Consider the following 17,504-nt stretch of genomic DNA (forward strand, 5'->3'; position numbering starts at 1 on the left):
GATGCGTGGGGGCGTCCCCGAGTGATGCGTGGGGGCGTCCCCGAGTGATGCGTGGGGGCGTCCCCGAGTGATGCGTGGGGGCGTCCCCGAGTGATGCGTGGGGGCGTCCCTTAGTGATGCGTGGGGGCGTCCCTTATTGATGCGCGGGGGCGTCCCTTATTGATGCGCGGGGGCGTCCCTTATTGATGCGTGGGGGCGTCCCTTATTGATGCGTGGGGGCGTCCCTTATTGATGCGTGGGGGCGTCCCTTATTGATGCGTGGGGGCGTCCCTTATTGCTGCGTGGGGGCGTCCCTTATTGCTGCGTGGGGGCGTCCCTTATTGCTGCGTGGGGGTGTCCCTTATTGCTGCGTGGGGGTGTCCCTTATTGATGCGTGAGGGTGTCCGTAACTAGTGTGCTGGTGTCCATGAGTGAGGTTAGGGTGTCCCTAAGTAATGCGGTGCTGGCCATGAGTGTTGCCCCAGAGTGATGTTTGTCTATAAAGTGATTTGTAAAATGTGAATGAGAATGTGAGCATGTTTACATAAAAAAAGTAGAAACTAGTTTAGGCGCGTAAATTTCAAATTTAAAAAAAAAGTTTAAGTAAATAAATGTAAAGCACATGCTAAAAGCTTAAATATCAACTTTTTCATAAATACCCAGTGGCTAATGCAGGTGCAGAGATGGTATTTACCTTTCACAGATTTCAAATGTGACATTTTGCATTTTTTCTATGGATGGGCTCGGTATTATTTCCCACAAAATGATAGTGTCTATTTTTAGAATGAGCATGTAGTGTGATGAAATGCTCTTATTCCGTCTGAGTCTAAGCCCCCTTTCCCCATGGCTGCAAACCTGAGTACTTTTAAGAAGGTGCCCCATCCTCCATGGCGCCCGTCCCCCCTCCTGCAGATATGCAAGGCAGGGCTTCTTTTGTCTTGCAGGCGTACGAGGAACAGGTGTGAATTGGCGATTGCCCAGGCAATTCCGCATGAAAACTGGCCTAGACCTTGACACTCCCAGCTCCAGCCGAGTCACTTCCAGCCCATCGCCTAGGTGTCTCCAAGTGAACTGAAGTCTGCAGTTTCAATAAACCCACTCACCCCGAAAAAAGCATAGCATACAGGGAATGCCGTGCATTGAACGATAAAGGTTATCAGAGCTGTATCCCTTCACCATCTTTTCACTCATGTAAAAAGGCGCAACTTGCGTTGGAAGGACTGTTAAGGAGACGTCCTACGAAAGAAATGATATTGCAATTCAAAGACTAAACTTATTTCCTGAAAACTGTCTTAGTGTAACATTATCTTAAATGCGTGTTCATACACAAATGCTGACTGAGCCAAAAGGAGCAGGGGAGTGAGCGAGTGGGAGGGAAGCCTGGCGACAGGGTCTGGGGAGGTGATCCCTTTGAAGGCATTGCGCAGAGGGGGCGGGAGAGAGGAGGCAGGGGGGAGCTCCTTTGAAATGCAGCTGGGGAGCAAATGGCAAGCTTGTGCATGAGCATGTGCACTTGCCGAAATCCGGCCGCCTGGTTCAGCTCCGGTTTTGGCCACTATAGATCAACCATCTGCAATGCGCAAGCGCATTGGCAGAGGTCTACCTAAAAATGAGAAATGTTCCTTTTTTAAGAAGACCCCTCACTCACCAACCTAGTTGGTGACATGCTTCATCAATGGGGTCCCACCTGAATAGCCGAATGCTATCAGGGTGTGCTTCAACACCTGATTACAGTGGAGCAGGCTTTCGTCGCAACAGTGGTGCAAGTGAGTGAGAGAGTGAATTAAAAATTGCCTTAATTTACCTCCCTAAAATACTTTAATATGGAGCTACAAGACAAAATATCAAAAGCAGTGTGAGATACCGAACTCTGCTAGATTGACATCTGGTATCTTTGTGGTAATAAAAGGTGATCGTGGCCTACACGGTTGAACATATAGGCGATCTTTTCCGGTTTTCTTCACGACCTAGCTATGTGACCAGAGTGGTATACACGCGCTAAGGTGTACCCAACCCTGTGTCAATCAAAATATCACACCTTTTACTCCCAGTATGGGGACCTCATTAGTTGCTGAAAGGGAATAATTAGAGACTGGATTAAGATGTGCCTCATGGTTGCCAGGGTATGGCGCTGGCTCTAGTCACACTTCCATCAAGCCATGCCGCCTGCTTCAATCAATCATTTGTAAAGCGCACTACATACCCGCGAGGGTCTCAAGGAGCTTGCGGGCTGGGGGCACTACTGATCCAACAGCCAGGTCTCTAGTATCCTCCTGAAGGTCAGCCGGTATTGGGTCTGTCGTAGGCTCAGTGGGAGGGTGTTCCATGTCTTGGTGGCGAGGTGAGAGAAGGATCTCCCACCGATGGTTGTTCTTCGGAGGCACGGGACGGTGGCGAGTGAGGTCGGCGAAGCGTAGCTGACGTTGGGGATGTAGAAGGAGAGCCATCTGTTGAGGTGGGCTGGTCTTGTGGAGTGCCTTGTGTGCGGGGGTGAGGAGCTTGAAGGATATCCTCTTGTTGACTGGGAGCCAGTGCAGGTTGCCCAGGTGGGGGGTGATGTGTTTGTGGCATGGTAAGTAGAGGATCAGTCGTGCCGAGGCGTTTTGGATGAGTTATTGCCGTTTGAGGAGCGGGGGGACGCTCTGGGATCTACCAGAGAGGAATGAGGTGGTACGGCTTTTTGTTCAGAATGCCATTTCTTCTCTACTTTCCGGCAGGCTTGCTTGAAGGCTAGGAGTTTTGGGGTGAACTAGCTGGCCCTCTTGCTGGTGTTTCTTCAGTGGGGAGAGGGTGTTGGCACAGTCCTCGATCCAGGGTCTGAGGCTGTGGGCAGCGTCTGTGTTGGAGGGTTCCGTGGGTGGGCTGAGAGCGAGGTTTGCGTGTAGTTGGTCTTCGTTGTTTTTTCTCCAGCAGCGGCGGCGGATCTGTTGGGTGCGGTGGGCTTCTGGAAGGCGAAGTGGATGCAGCGGTGGTCGGTCGAGAGAAGGTCGGTGGTGTGGCTGAGGAAGACGTGCGGGCTTGAGGAGAAGACTAGGTCGAGTGTGTGGCTGGCGGAGTGGGTGGGCAATGTGACGAGTTGCTTCAGTCCGAGGCTGGCAAGGTTATGGATCAGGTTTGTGGAATTGTCAGGTCTACGAGGAGGATTTAGTCGGTGGAGGTCAGATCGTACGTGCTGATCAAGTTGGCAAGTGAGTCACTGAACTTGTGGCGTGGGCCAGGGGGCGGGGGGGGGGGGGGGGGGGGGGGGGGGAGGGTCGGTAGACTAGGGTGCCTCCAAGGGTGGAGTTAGGGTCTGTGTGGCTGTGGAAATGCATGTGTTCGGCAGAGCTGAGCGCATCGGCGGTGCTGAGTGCATCTGCGGTGCTAGTCGCGACCCTGATGCGGTTCTTGTGGACGAAACAGATTCCTCCTCGGACTCCATTGATTCGGTCTTTGCGGGTGATCTTGTAGCTGTCTCGGATGGCTATGTCGATATCGGGTGCGGAGGAGTCGTTAAACCATGTCTCCGTCAGGAAGGCGACGTCCGGGGATATTGCGTCGAGCAGGTCCCAGAGGTAGACGGCATGCTTGCGTGTGGAGCTGATGTTCAGTAGTATGCATCGGAGGTGGTTGGGGTCTTTCTTGGCGGGTGGTTTGTCTGCTCGGAGGCTGGTGTAGCTGCAGTTCCGGCAGGTGAAGGGGCCGTGTGTATGTTTTCGGGGCGGCCTTGAAGCTGGTGTGGCTCCGTCCTGAGTTGAGAGCGTGCAGAGTGCTGGCGTCGTAGGGGCGGCGGTCGTCGTGGCGGGTGCGTGGGCCGGGGTTCTGGCGCTGGGCACGGCTCAGGTGCAGACGGACGTACCCCAGCTGCGCAGCAGCACAGCGGCCGGCATATATGGGCAGTTGGGAGGGAGGAGCAGCTAGGAGGTGGGGGCAGCGAATGGGCAGTGGGGTGTCAGGGGGGCGGGGACGCACCGGCGAGGGCGGTGAGGGACAACGAAGGAAACAAAAGGCAAAAAGGGCACAAAAAAACGAGTGGCACAGAGGGCAGAAGGGCACAAAAAACGAGTGGAACAGAGGGCAGAAGGGCACAAAAAACGAGTGGAACAGAGGGCAGAAGGGCACAAAAAACGAGTGGAACAGAGGGCAGAAGGGCACAAAAAACGAGTGGAACAGAAGGGGCAGGGGCACAAAAACGGCGGGAAAAACGAGAGGCACAGAAGGCAGACAGGCACATAAAACGAGTGGAACAACGAGTGGCACAGAAGGCAAAAGGGCACAGAAATACCGGATAAACGAGTGGCACAGAGGCAACATGCAGAGCACAGAAATACAGAGGCAGCTAAGAACAGAAGGCAGAACGGGCAGAGAGGCACGCGCAGCGAGGGGAACAGAAGGGAAAACAGGGCAGAGACACAGGGGCAGCAAGGTGAACAGAAAGGAAAAACAGGCAGAGACAGGGGCAGCGAGGTGTACAGAAGGAAAGACCGGGCAGAAACAGCACGGGGACAGCGAGGGGCACAGAGAAGAAAAAAGCACGGACCACGTACAGCAGCGGCGTAAGACAGATAACAGCAGTCACAGACAACAATGAAAATACAGGCAATACAATAAAAGCAAAAAAGCCGAGGATGAACAAACCTACCTATGACCTACCACTGGCCACCAGGGATGAGGCGCAGGTGGTAGCCTGCGGGTGGTGGAGGGCCTCAAACTTCCTCAGTAGCGGCAGCTGGGGCAGGGAGACACAGGTGGTGCTGTGCGGAGGGGGAGCGACCTACCTGGTGGGGTCAAGGGCCGCTCTCCTCACCACGCAGCCTACATGGGGAGTTGGGAGAGAGGAGCAGCTGGGAGGCAGGAGGCAGGGCAGCAAATGGGCAGTCGGGGGGCGCGGGCCACAGGGGAGCCAGCTGCGATGGCGGTGAGGGACAACTAAGGTAACAGACGGAAAAAGGGGCACAAAATCGAGGGAAAAATGAGTGGCACAGAATGCAAAAGGGTACAAAAAAAACGTATGCTTGTATGCTTATTCTGTACACCCTTCACGGCGACCACACTGAGTAAACGGTGTGGTATTTTGATTGACCCAGGGGTGGGTTCACCTTTGTGTCTTCCTCTATACCAGGGGTCTCCAAACCGGTCCTGGAGGGCCGGATCCATGCCACATTTTATAGATATCACCATTGAGATACATGTAGTCATTTTAAAAATCTGGCATGGATCCGGCCCTCCAGGACCGGTTTGGAGACCCCTGCTCTATACCATGTGGACATCTTATGTCCTCAGGGCAGACTCCTGAAGTTACCATTGACCATCAAGGAGGTTCAGAAGCCTAAAAAGTCTGGTCTCCGAGTACCTGTTATTTGGGAAAGTCAAAAACATGTGGAGTATTGTCTTTGGTCATGAAAAGTTGAACCTACAATCTCTAGATACAGAAAAAAGGTCAGAACCAATTTTTGCAGCATGCACAGTTGCAACATACCATTGGTGGTAGTAAGGGTACATAGCATTCCCCAATTGTGCCTTTTTTCCAACTGAACTCACATTTCAACATGCTATTCACAAACTGTAGTACTTCCCTATTCAATTAACTGAAAAACATCGACCAATGTGCCACTGCAAAAAGGTTTCTTATTTTCAGTCCACAGGCAATAAATACAGTGGACCAATATGTTGTGTCCATAAAAATAGTGAAAAAAATTGGCATGCTAAGAAACTCAAAACACATGCTATGGTGTCAAACAGTTGATAAAAACCAGGAAGCCAATACAGGAGTTATAAGAGGATATAGCTAGTGATCTTGCCATGACCAAAGTTCCTCAGAGTAAGGGGCCCTTTTAACATCTCTCGTAAGAAACAAATCACTTCAGATGACAACATTACCAAACAGTAGGGGTACATGGTTTCTGGATCAGAGCGCTTGTCTTTTGGACAGGGCATTAAGCTACTGTGCAAGGAATTTGTAGTAGAGAGGATGTTGCTGTGGGTGTTTTTTGGCACTCTTCCTGGATCAGCAAACTTAAGCATGCAGTCACCAAGTAGGTCTTTGAGAAATTGCATTCTTTACTAAAGGGAAGGGGCGGGAATTACACATTGGGTTTGCTGGATTCCATTTATTACAAGTTGGATACACTCCATACAAGGCAAATTAAGCAGATAGAACATTCAAAATAATTACTTCTAGGTGCAGTAGTGATGATCTAGTTGTGCTATTACTGTCTGGAACTATTCTGCCCACATATTCTCACTAGAAATATAAACACATAAGTATGTCCCCCCACCCCTTCCAGAATATCAAATGTTGAAATAGCAAACAAAGAATCCCTACTTTTGTCAACTAGACACATAGATTAAAAGGACACCCTCACCAGAATCTGCCACAAGGTTAAAGTTGATTCCATCATATGCAAACTTCTCCTCCTGGAGTCTGTCCTCATAGTTAAGGTCATTGGGTTCAAACTTTTGTAGGTTTCTTTGAATCTGTGCATTGGTGGTTCCTACACGTCTCTCTATCTCCATGCTCTGTTGGATTAAACAAATAAGAAATATTCTAACTAAGGAAAAGGTTGGACTCCCCACTAGGAGCAGATTCAATAAAAGGTACAGTAAAGTTTCATTAGGCAGATTGGAAACTTGTAGGGACAAAGGGCCAGATGTATAAAAATTGAATTTCGCATTTCCTAAATAGCCACTTCATAGGAATCTCTATTTAGGAAATACAAAATGTTATGTATGAAATTACCGATTTCCTGATAGTGATTACTACAAAGTAGGAACGAATATGATACTTACCAGTATGCATCTGTTCTTGGCATGTAGGGCTGCTGACATTCATATCTGTGCATAGATCGCCGCCTAGTGTTGGGTCCGGATGATTACACATTGTTGTCCTGGAAGAGTCTTCGAAGTATCACAAGATAGGAGGCTCCTCCCCTGGACTACAGTGCGTATGGGCATCGACTCCATCCTCAGATTGTTTTTTGCCATTGTGGCAAAGATGGAGTGTAAAACTAAGTGATGACCATGCTAAGAGTAATTCTGAGTGCTGCAGCCGCTACAGGCGCCGGGGAGGGCGGGGGATATAAAGGTCAGCAGCCCTACATGCCAAGAACAGATGCATACTGGTAAGTAGCATATTCGGTTCGAGGCATGTGGGCTGCTGAATTCATATCTGTGCATAGAATACATAGCAGTCCCTCCATTACCGGCGGCCGCCTGTGCCAGCTGCAGCAGTTTGAAAAAGTGTCCTAAGAACAGCCTGCCCTACAGCTGCCTGCTGTTTGGAGTGCAAGTCTACGCAGTAGTGTTTTGTAAATGTATGTGTGGTAGACCATGTGGCTGCTCTACATAGGTCTTCTAAGGGAATATTTCCAAGGAAAGCCATGGAGGCCCCCAACTTTCGTGTGGAGTGGGCCCTTGGGGGAACCGTTAATGTGCGCTTGGCTTTTTGATCCACCTGGCTATACCTGCCTTGGAAATGGGGTTGCCTTTCTGTTGTGGCAAAAATGCAACAAATAGTGGTTTTGTTTTCCGAAAATCTTTGGTACTATCAATGTAGTACATTAGAGCTCTTTTGAAGTCTAGTGTGTGGAGCATTCTCTCCGCCACTGCCTCAGGATTTTGGAAGAACACTGGCAGTTCTATAGTCTGATTGATATGGAACTGTGAAATCACCTTAGGCAGAAACTTAGGGTTAGTGCGGAGTACCACCCTGTTGGAGTGAATCTGTATGAATGGCTCTTGGATAGTTAGTGCCTGAAGTTCACTAACTCGTCGTAGCGATGTGATTGCTATTAGGAAAGCCACTTTCCACGTCAAGAATTGAATGAGGACCACATTCAGGTGAGGAATAACTCGTTTGAGTCCCTCCAGAAAGGCTATTATGGCAGGCACTAGGAAAAGTGAGAGATGCTGCATGTCGGAGATAAGCTGCTATTGCGGACAAATGTATACGAATGGAAGCATAGGCCAGATTGCATTTGTATAGATGTAACAGATAAATTATGTTGTGAGTAGATGCATCTAGCGGGTTGATGTTGTGGCCGGCACAATAAATGACGAACCGCTTCCATTTTACCACATAACATGCTCTGGTGGTGGGCTTTCTTGCCTCCCTTATGATATCCATACAGTCTGGAGGCAAGTTGAGGCAAGTTGAGGTAGCCAAATTCTAAGACCTCAGGAGCCAGATCGCCAGGTTGAGCTGTTGCGCTGTTGCGGATCTGGATGCTGAATGTTGCCATGGCTCTGCATCAAAAGCCTGGGTGTGAGGTGCAGCCTTTAATGCGGTACCACGGATAGTTCTAGAAACGTGGTGTACCATGGTTGGCGTGCCCACGTCGGACCAGGATGAGTCATCGAGTGTTGCTTCAGCTTGCGTGCCACCAGCGGTATTAGAGGTGCTGGGGGAAAAGCGTAAGCAACTATGCCTGACCAGTTCATCCATATCGCATTACCATGCGACTGTGGGTGTGGGAACCTGGCGGCAAAGCTTTGGCATTTTCCTTTGTGGGGAACAGGTCTATCTGTGGATGACCCCACTGCTGGAAGTACGGCTGGAGTACTGATGGATGTATCTCCCACTCGTGCATTTGGTGGCTGTACCTGCTGAGCAGGTCCGCCATCTGATTGTCCTTGCCTGGGAGGTGTTCCGCCATGAGGAAGATGTTCCTCTGAATGGCCCACTTCCACATGCTCTGAGCCAGATGAGACAACTGTGGAGAGTGTGTACCTCCCTGCTTCTGTATGTAGTACATGGCCGTCATGGTGTCCGTCCGGAACACCACAACCTTGTTGCACAGATGTACTTTGAATGCTTTCATCGCCATAAAGATAGCCATCAGTTCCAGAAGGTTGATGTGCATCTTCCTTTGATGCGCTGTCCATAGTCCCTGCACTATGTAGTGGAGAACATGAGCTCCCCATCCCTGGAGAGATGCATCCGTTGTGAGAATCTGTGGCACAGGCTCCTGGAACGGTCGGCCCCTGCAAAGGTTTTGTGGATTCCACCAATGCAGAGAGTTGTATGCACGACCGGCCACCAACACTAGGTCTTTCAACTGTCCGTGAGCCTGATTCCACTGACGTGCCAAGCACTCCTGAAGCGGACGCATGTGTAGTCTCGCGTGCGGGACTATGAAGATGCAGGAGGCCATCATGCCTATGCCATTGAGCATATAGCTCCAATGAAAACCTTTAAGACCCGCCCGACGAAAAATCAGGAGGTGTGGTTCTCAGAGGACTTAAGGTCCATGAAACGGAGGACTAGGAAACTAGAGAAAATCTGGCGTACATCCCATTTGGAGTCAGATAAAGGGGAGTATCAGATGGCGCTAAAATCATATCATAAAGCTATTCGAACAGCCCGTAAACAACATATCACCTCACAATTAGAGGCGGTAGGAAATGCGCCGAGGACACTCTACCAGATACTGAACTCCTTCCTGAAGCCGGCAGCATGTGAGAGTGTTGACACTTCATCTCAACAACTTTGTGACGATACTGCCTGCTTCCTCACAAACAAGATTGAAACCATCTATGAAAAGATTCATGTCTCCATAGCATCCATTGGACATGTTATCTTTCCCACTGTGGTCCCAGCGAGTAAAAAGGTCCTCGCCCCCACCTTCACTAATTTTCCTAACATCACTGTGGCTGAAGTGGAGGGACTCATTACAACTATAAAAAGTGGGAGTCCCATGGATCAGCTTCCACCGAGAGTGATGATCTCAGTGAGGAGCATATTGGCACCAGAAATCCAAAGTTTGGTCAACCTCTCTTTGGATACAGGCTGTGTCCCTTTAGAGTGGAAGAGAGCCCAAGTGCGACCCATCCGCAAGAATACCACCACTGCGTGGGCTGACATGACCAATTTGAGACCCATTTCCCTCTTACCATTCTTGGGAAAGCTCATAGAAAAGCATGTCAACAAGCACTTGTCTAATCACCTGGAACACACTGGTGCACTAGACCCATCTCAGTCGGGCTTTAGACCAAAATACAGCACGGAAACAGCATTGCTGTCAATTACCGATGATCTACGCATGCTCCAGGACAAAGGAACATCAGCTGTCCTGGTGCTGCTGGATCTATCGGCAGCTTTTGATACCATCTCACATGAAATTTTGGTCGAGCGCCTGACTGAGACTGGACTAGGGGGCATGGCACTGGCTTGGCTAAAGAGCTTTCTTCTGGATCGAACCCAATGTGTCACCATGGGAGATTTTCGATCCAAGGAGACCAGGATTACTAAGGGGGTGCCACAGGGCTCTTGTTTGAGCCCTACATTATTCAACATCTATGTGGCCCCCCTGGCGAATATCCTGAGAGCCCTTGGTTTTTGCCCAGTGTCATATGCTGACGATACTCAGCTGCTCTTTCCCTTTCACCATCTAACTCCAGAGGTATTACATTCTTTCTCTGAGGGGATGAGAGCAGTTTCCCAATGGAGGTCTTTGAACAAGTTGCAGTGCAACGTTTCAAAGACAGAGGTTATGCTCTTTGGTGAGGCTAAAATCTGCTGGGCTCCTGACTGGTGGCCTCTAGACCTAGGCCCAGTCCCTGAGCCTAAGCAGATAGTCAAGAACCTAGGGGTCCGTCTGGAACAAGAACTCAGCCTGAAGCAGCATGTTACCAACATTGTGGGGTCCTGTTTTCGAACTATAGGACTACTGCGCAGAGTTTTTCCACTGCTTCCAGACACTATTAGAAAGACCCTGGTCCAGGCGCTGGTTATCAGTCGTCTCGACTATTGTAATGGCCTCTTGTTGTCAGCTAATGAGGAGGATCTGGACAGGTTGCAGGTTGTGCAGAACACTGCAGCTAGGCTGGTGGTAAATGCTCCTCCCAGAACACCATCAAAACCACTTCTTGCCAGGCTTCATTGGCTCTCCATCCGTCAGAGAGTCACCTTTAAGATCTGTTGTACGGTACATAAAGGTCTTCATGGTTTGGGTCCCTCTTATCTCGCAGACAAGTTTGTGCCGTATGTCCCTTCCCGTGCTCTACGGTCCCGTGATCAATTGCTTCTTATGATTCCTAGGATCAAGCGGGCAAGGCAAGGGGGTAAGGCTCTGTCGGTAAGGGGACCGAAGATTTGGAATGGCCTCCCCCTCCAGCTTAGGCAGCTTGAAAATCATCTGGCCTTCAGGAAAAAGCTGAAGAAGTTTCTGTTCCAGGTCTAACTTTACAGTCTCAGAATTGGATTGCAGTTATGTAACTTGTTCTCCTGTAGGTTCGGCAGTCATAAAGCGCGGAGATACTCCCCTGGGAGTCTATTCTAGCGCTCTACAAACACGCAAAATAAAATAAATAAAATAAACTGCATGAACACTTGTGCTGGAAGCGAGCGTTGTGGTTTGAATTGTTGTATCAGCAATTGCATGCTGTTGATTCTCATTGAATTTGGCTGTGCTTTGGCTGCCAGAGTATCTATTGTTGCGCCCAGATACTGCCGTATGTGGGCGGGCTGAAGGTGGGACTTTGGATAATTCTGTGAAAACCCCAGATCGTGAAGAAGGTGAATGGTGTGGGATATGTGGGCGGCACACTGCTGGGCCGACTTTGCCTGGATAAGCTAGTCCAGATAAGGGTAGACGTGAACGTTTTGCCTCCGTAGGTGTGCAGCCACTGTTGCCAGGCACTTAGTAAACACCCTGGGTGCTGTTGTCACTCCGAAAGGGTGGACCCTGAACTGATAATGCTGATCCTGAATGGTGAACCCGAGGTATTTTCTGTGTGACGGGTGTAGTGGAATATGGAAATATGCATCCTTCAGATCTAATGTTGCGAGGAAATCTCCCTGACTGATTAACGGTAGAACTTGCTGTAATGTGAGCATGTGAAAGTGTTCTGGTTTATGGGCCTGAGGTCCAGTATGGGTCTGAGGGACCCGTCCTTTTTTGGGATCAAGAAGTACAGTGAGTACACCCCTGTACCTTTTTCTTCCACAGTCACAAGTTATATGGCCCCTTTTTGCAGCATGACTAGTACCTCCTGCTGCAATAATTGCAAATGCTCTGTGGACATAGGACGGTGTCTTGAGGGTATGTTGGGTGGAGTGGATTTTAACTCCAGACAATAACCGTACTGGATAAGTTGCCTCACCCACCTGTCTGTGGTGATGGATTTCCAGACCGGCATGAACTGTTGCAGTCTCCTCCCGACCGGTGTGGAATGGTCGGGGGGGGCAGTGACAAGACGTCACTGTTTGTTAGTGGCAGAGGATCGGGAGCGGTTACCACGACCGCTGCCCTTGGTGCTGTTTCCACGATAGCCACCCCTACTTTGTTTGGTGTAGGTGGTCTGCGTGCCTCCTTTGCTGTATGTTGTCTGCTGGGACAGCTCACCTCTGAAAGTTCCTCTATTGTTGGAGCGATGAAAGGAACCACCCCATAACTGCTGCGACTGTAGAGCCCCCATAGACTTTGCAGTCTGTGTCCTTTTTTATTTTTTCTAAGGTGGTGTCCACCTCCGGGCCAAATAAATCTGGGTTAACAGGCTGATTTAGTATGGTGGTTTGTACCTCTGGCTTGAATCCGGAGATTCTCAGCCAGGCATGTCGCCGTAACATCACACTTGTATTAATTGCCCTGGCCGCGGTGTCTGCTGCATCCAGCGCACCCTTCCTGAATAAGCATCTCTGCTGCCTCTTTATATTCATCTGGCAAATGTTGTAACAGGGTTTCAAGTGTATCGTAATGAGCCCTGTCCTATCTGGCTAAGAGCGCCTGCGTGTTGGAGATGCGCCAGATATTGGCTGCTTGAGCTGCCACCCTTTTCCCTGATGCTTCTAGCACTTTAGATTCTTTGTCATGGGGAGGAGCATCACCCGTTTGAGAGTTCGCCCTCTTCCGGGCATTGGAAACAACCAGAGAGACCAACGGCAACTGTCCCTTGATATACGTAGGGTCTCCAGGTGCCGGTTTGTATTTCTTCTCAATTCTGGGGTTTATCACCCTTACCCTTGTGGTCTCCTTAAAAATGTCCCCAGCATGTTTTAGGACACCTTTTAGCATTGGCAGAGTCTTGACAGTTCTCTCGGAGGTTAAGAAGGTGTCAAACAAAAAATCCTCCTCCACAGGGTCAGCATGGAGCTGGACATCGTGATTTTTTTGCTGCCCTTTCAAATAGTGCATTAAACGCAGCCGTGTTTTCAGTAGGCAAGGTTTTAATTGCATAAACATGACTGTCTGGGGCAGTTTGTTGATCCCCTGGGTCAGCAGCGTCTGTCCAGGGTTCAGCGTGATCTTCAGGATAAGTGTCAGCAGGATAGTTGTACTCCTTCCCCTGCCTCCACATCTGAGTATGTGGGCAAGATAGGGGAAGTGTCTTGTCCATGTGGTGTTGTAGGTTCATAGAGAAGAGGTGACGTAGTAGAATCCCTCTTCTTCAGTTGAATTCCATATGATTCCATAGGCTGTTCAGGGGTGATCTTCCGTTTGAAAATAGAAAGTCTACTCATCTCGGCGTCAATGAATTGCTACGACTGATCTTCAGGTGGAGGCTGTCGATGCTTGGTGGCCACCTCCTCAGTTGTAGGTTTCGGCCCCACGGACACCTTCTTGGTGGCTTAGACTGCCGTCCTCGGGGCGAAGGCCTTAGGCACCACTTTCGGCGGCAGCGTGAACTGGATGGGTGCCGACGGTTTCGGTGGTTTACTAACCGACTTCGTGGGCGGAGTAGCCTTTGGTCCGACAGTAGTAGCCTTCTCTTTAATACGTTTGAGCGAGTCAGACGCCTGCTTCGAAAAGGAGGCGGGCGGCTGGGTTGACTCGACGGGGTCCTTCGAGCCACCACCGGGTGTGGACTCGAGGCGGGTACTGCTCCGAGGTTTGTCGGGTCGACGCTTAGGATCGAGAACCTTCTGCGTTCTGAGTCCCTTGTCTGTGTCGATGGCCTTCGGCGCCTACATCTTCGGGTCGACGTCCTTGACCAGTTTTTTCGGTGCCCCGATCTTCGGCTCGACACCCTTGAGCAACCTCGCCGGGTCGATAACACTCTTCTGCTTTGTCGGTGCCGATGGTTCAGAGTTCTTCGAACCGACCAAAGCGATACGCACTTTTGCTTTCGATTTAGCGTCCTGCGCTTTCAGTTGTGTAGACACCAATGCTTTCGGTTTAGATTTGGATCGGTCAACCGATGGCTCGTTAGAAATGTCTGTAACCGGGCTTTGAGGCGGGGCTGTAGAACAGTGTACGATCTTGGGTAAGGCCATGTGGCGATCCCTTGACCGGAGCCTTATTGAGTGTTTTAGTCACAGCCCCCGTACCAACGGTTGGGCCGCGAAGGCCTCATCGTCGTCTCCTACCTAGTCGATGACGTCTTCAGTATCGACCATCTCTACATCAGCGTCATAGCTGGAGTCGATCTCCGAAACTGGATCAGACAGGTTCTCCTGATCTTCCTGCTAGACTTCCTCATCTTCCTCGGCATCGAAGATGTTCACCGGGACAGGTGCCGTCTGCTGGGCCTCCTTCTGCGCAGTGCGTCGAAGGCAAATCGCCTTCCTGGAGCAGAACCGAGAACAAGCCATACAGCTGGCTTTATCATGATCCGGAGACAGGCAGTTGTTGCACACCGGGTGGACGTCGATGTGAAGATACTTGGAGTTGCAAACGGGGCATCTCTTGAACGGGCTCCGTTCCAGGATGGATCGTCGATAAGGCCTCTGGCGTCGACTGGGCCTTCAGTGTCGAAAAGCCACGCGGCTCCTCTTGATGTCCGGCTCGGAACAGAGCAGGAACAAGTACTGGTACCGATCGCAAGACAATACCGACGATAACTAAAGGCCTTTTGGCCAAAGAGAAAGTTTATTATCGATTCCGAACTTGAGTTAACAAATAGACATCCAAAACCAATGGCGGAAAAAACAATCTAAGGATGGAGTCTATGCCCATGCGCACTGTAGTCCACGGGAGGAGCCAACTATCTCGTGATGCTTTGAAGACTCTTCCAGGACAACAATGTGCAACTATCCGGACCCAACACTAGGCGGCGATCTATGCACAGATATGAATTCAGCAGCCCACATGCCTTTAACTTGCTATTTGGAAACAGCAATTTAAGAAATCCCATGCCATTTCTTCCAATTTGCCGCTTTTGCCTTTCCAATATAACTGTTGCCTATTAGGAAATCGCTATTTTAGAAAGGCTAAACCAAAGAGGACTATGAGCATAAGGCCCCCTGTAATGCACCCCAAAAATAGTGGTGCATGCACATGTTGAGCAGACATATGCATTAGGGGCATGTGTGCGCTTTATTATCCTTTGAAAAAAGCATCTTGGTGTGCTTTTATAAATTGCACCTGGTTACCATCGACTGAGTCGATGGTTATCGCATTTCCTAAATGCTCATTTTATATTTAGGAAAGGCTTTGTACATGTGCTTAAATAAATAAATCGCAAACAGGAAATCCCTATATGAGATTTCCTATTTAGGGAATCACAAAATGAGGTTTCAACTGGGTAGAAATGGCATTTTGGATTCCCTAAAGCCTTTTGTACGTAGCAAAAAGGCGGCTTTGCATTTCTTAACGGGCCGAAAGTGCGGTTCAGCAAGTTAAGAAATGCAAAAGGCCTTTGTACATCTGGCCCCATAATGTAATACTCCTTTAATGAGACACGTAGCACTAAAGGCTCTTTGGCTTACAAAACTGGCAAAAAGGCTTAAGTTATTTTAAAGCAAGTGGCCAAAGGAAACATTGCTCAAATAAATAAAAATATTCTGAAAAAGGAAATTATAAAAGGACAGTTGAACCCCCTTGTCTGAATGCTGAGAACAAAACTACAAACTTTTGCTCATGTGATTTCACATTGTGGTTAATTTCAAAATGTAAATCGCCTGACATACCAATAATGCTTGCTGTGGCCCTAGTCACACAAATTAATACAGCATAGCCTAAGTGACTAGAGCAGGAGATGAGTGTTGAAGAACTCCTGTACAAACACGCAATGTGTTTTTATTATTGCATTTCTCGTATGCAGCTGGCAGCTTCAGAAACCACACTGGTGTGTAAGCAGGAAGATGGAGGCAGGCTGAATTGACAAACTACGCCGAGGGTCACTAGACTCGTCTTTGCTGTCTGGCGGCAGGCCTTGCGCCGCATGGGCTGGTGGGGCAGGCTGACCGCAGAAACGCCACTGTGGCGTAACGGCATACTACCAGAACTGTCTAAGCTATCAGGTTTCGATGGCTGGGACGCAATAGGTATCTCGCAGCTAGGTCAGGTGATGTCCATGACGACGCTCAAGTCCTTCCAAGCGCTTAGCACCGAATTTGATATGCCCCAATCTCAATTTTTTGGATACCTACAATTCCGGCACGCGCTGACGCTCAGTATTACCAACCTTGACTCACTCCCTGAATTCAGCCCGATTGAGGCGAAGGTTTTCATGGGCGACCTTGGGGATAAAAAAGTGTCGCGCATCTACCAGACAATGGTCACCCACTGCTCGTCCACTCTTCTTCCGCTAAAGACAACCTGGGAGGCGGATATCGGTCCGTTAGATGAAGATGATTGGCGGGAGGCTCTAGAGTCCCCGAGGGGTGCGGCTATTGCAATACGGTTTCGACTCATACAATTCAAGATTCTCCATAAGGCCTACTACACCCGTGAGCGTCTGTGGAAAGCGGGCCTGATCGAGTCCCCGGAGTGTCTGCGATGTGGGGTGGAGGTGGGCACGTTACTTCACACGGTATGGTCGTGCCCCAGACTGGTTGGCTTCTGGAGAGGTGTATGGAGCTGCCTGTCGGAGGTGCTGGGATGGACCCTCCCCCGCACGCATCGCCTGGGTCTGCTGCACATTCTGGAGGGGGTAGGCGGCAACATCTACAAGCGACACTTACTACTCCTGGGGCTAGTGGTAGCCAAAAGAGACCTGGCCCGAGCATGGAAAGATGTGAGGGCCCGAGCATGGAAAGATGTGAGCCCCCCCCCCCCCCCCCCCCCCAGTGCATGGAAGGCTGGCATAGACTTCTGTATGGGTCTGGAGCGACCAATCTTTGAAGCACGGGGATGCCCCCGCAAGCACTTTAAGGTATGGAAGAGGTGGGCGGACTACAGGGGATTGACGCTGGACCCCGGCGGAACAAGAGGAGGACTTATAGTCCCATAATGTCAGGTGGCCCGTATCTTGCGCCTAAAATTGCCACATCAGGAACTTACAGCAACACAGTTCGTACACACATGCATGGGGTTAGGGCGGGTTCCAGGGAGGGTTTTGGGAGTTGGGTGGGTGAAAACTAAAGGGATAAAGATGGGGTAAATGCTTCCTTGTATCCTCGATTTGCATTGGTTCCTCGATTGGACACACGGTCCTATGTTGCAATTGTATCAAAATGTCTGGTGGTATCATCATGATTGTGGGGTGCCACTCTATTTCATGTGCCCGTCTTTATCAATAAACTGGTTGACAATTGACAAACTACAACTCTGGGTGGCTTGCAGTGCCCGGTGTGTGGTTTGGATTTAGGGAAAACATGTTATGGCCTTCTTTAATCTCTTACTCTGTCCATGTCTCCCAATGCACATCTCACCAAATGCACTGAC

General features: G+C 49.8%; 1 protein-coding gene across 1 annotated transcript in view; it reads right to left on the reverse strand.

The window, feature by feature from the left end:
- The window catches only part of ESPL1 (extra spindle pole bodies like 1, separase), a 600,179-nt gene that overhangs the window by 498,548 nt on the left and 84,127 nt on the right, over positions 1-17,504 (reverse strand). The window contains exon 10 of the mRNA XM_086929411.1: positions 6,324-6,477. Within this exon, the coding sequence (XP_086785537.1) occupies positions 6,324-6,477 (154 nt within the window). The remainder of the gene's footprint in view (positions 1-6,323; positions 6,478-17,504) is intronic.

This window comes from Lissotriton vulgaris, chromosome 1_1 (assembly GCF_964263255.1).
Source record: "Lissotriton vulgaris chromosome 1_1, aLisVul1.2, whole genome shotgun sequence".
In the NCBI taxonomy this organism is placed as follows: Eukaryota; Metazoa; Chordata; class Amphibia; order Caudata; family Salamandridae; genus Lissotriton; species Lissotriton vulgaris.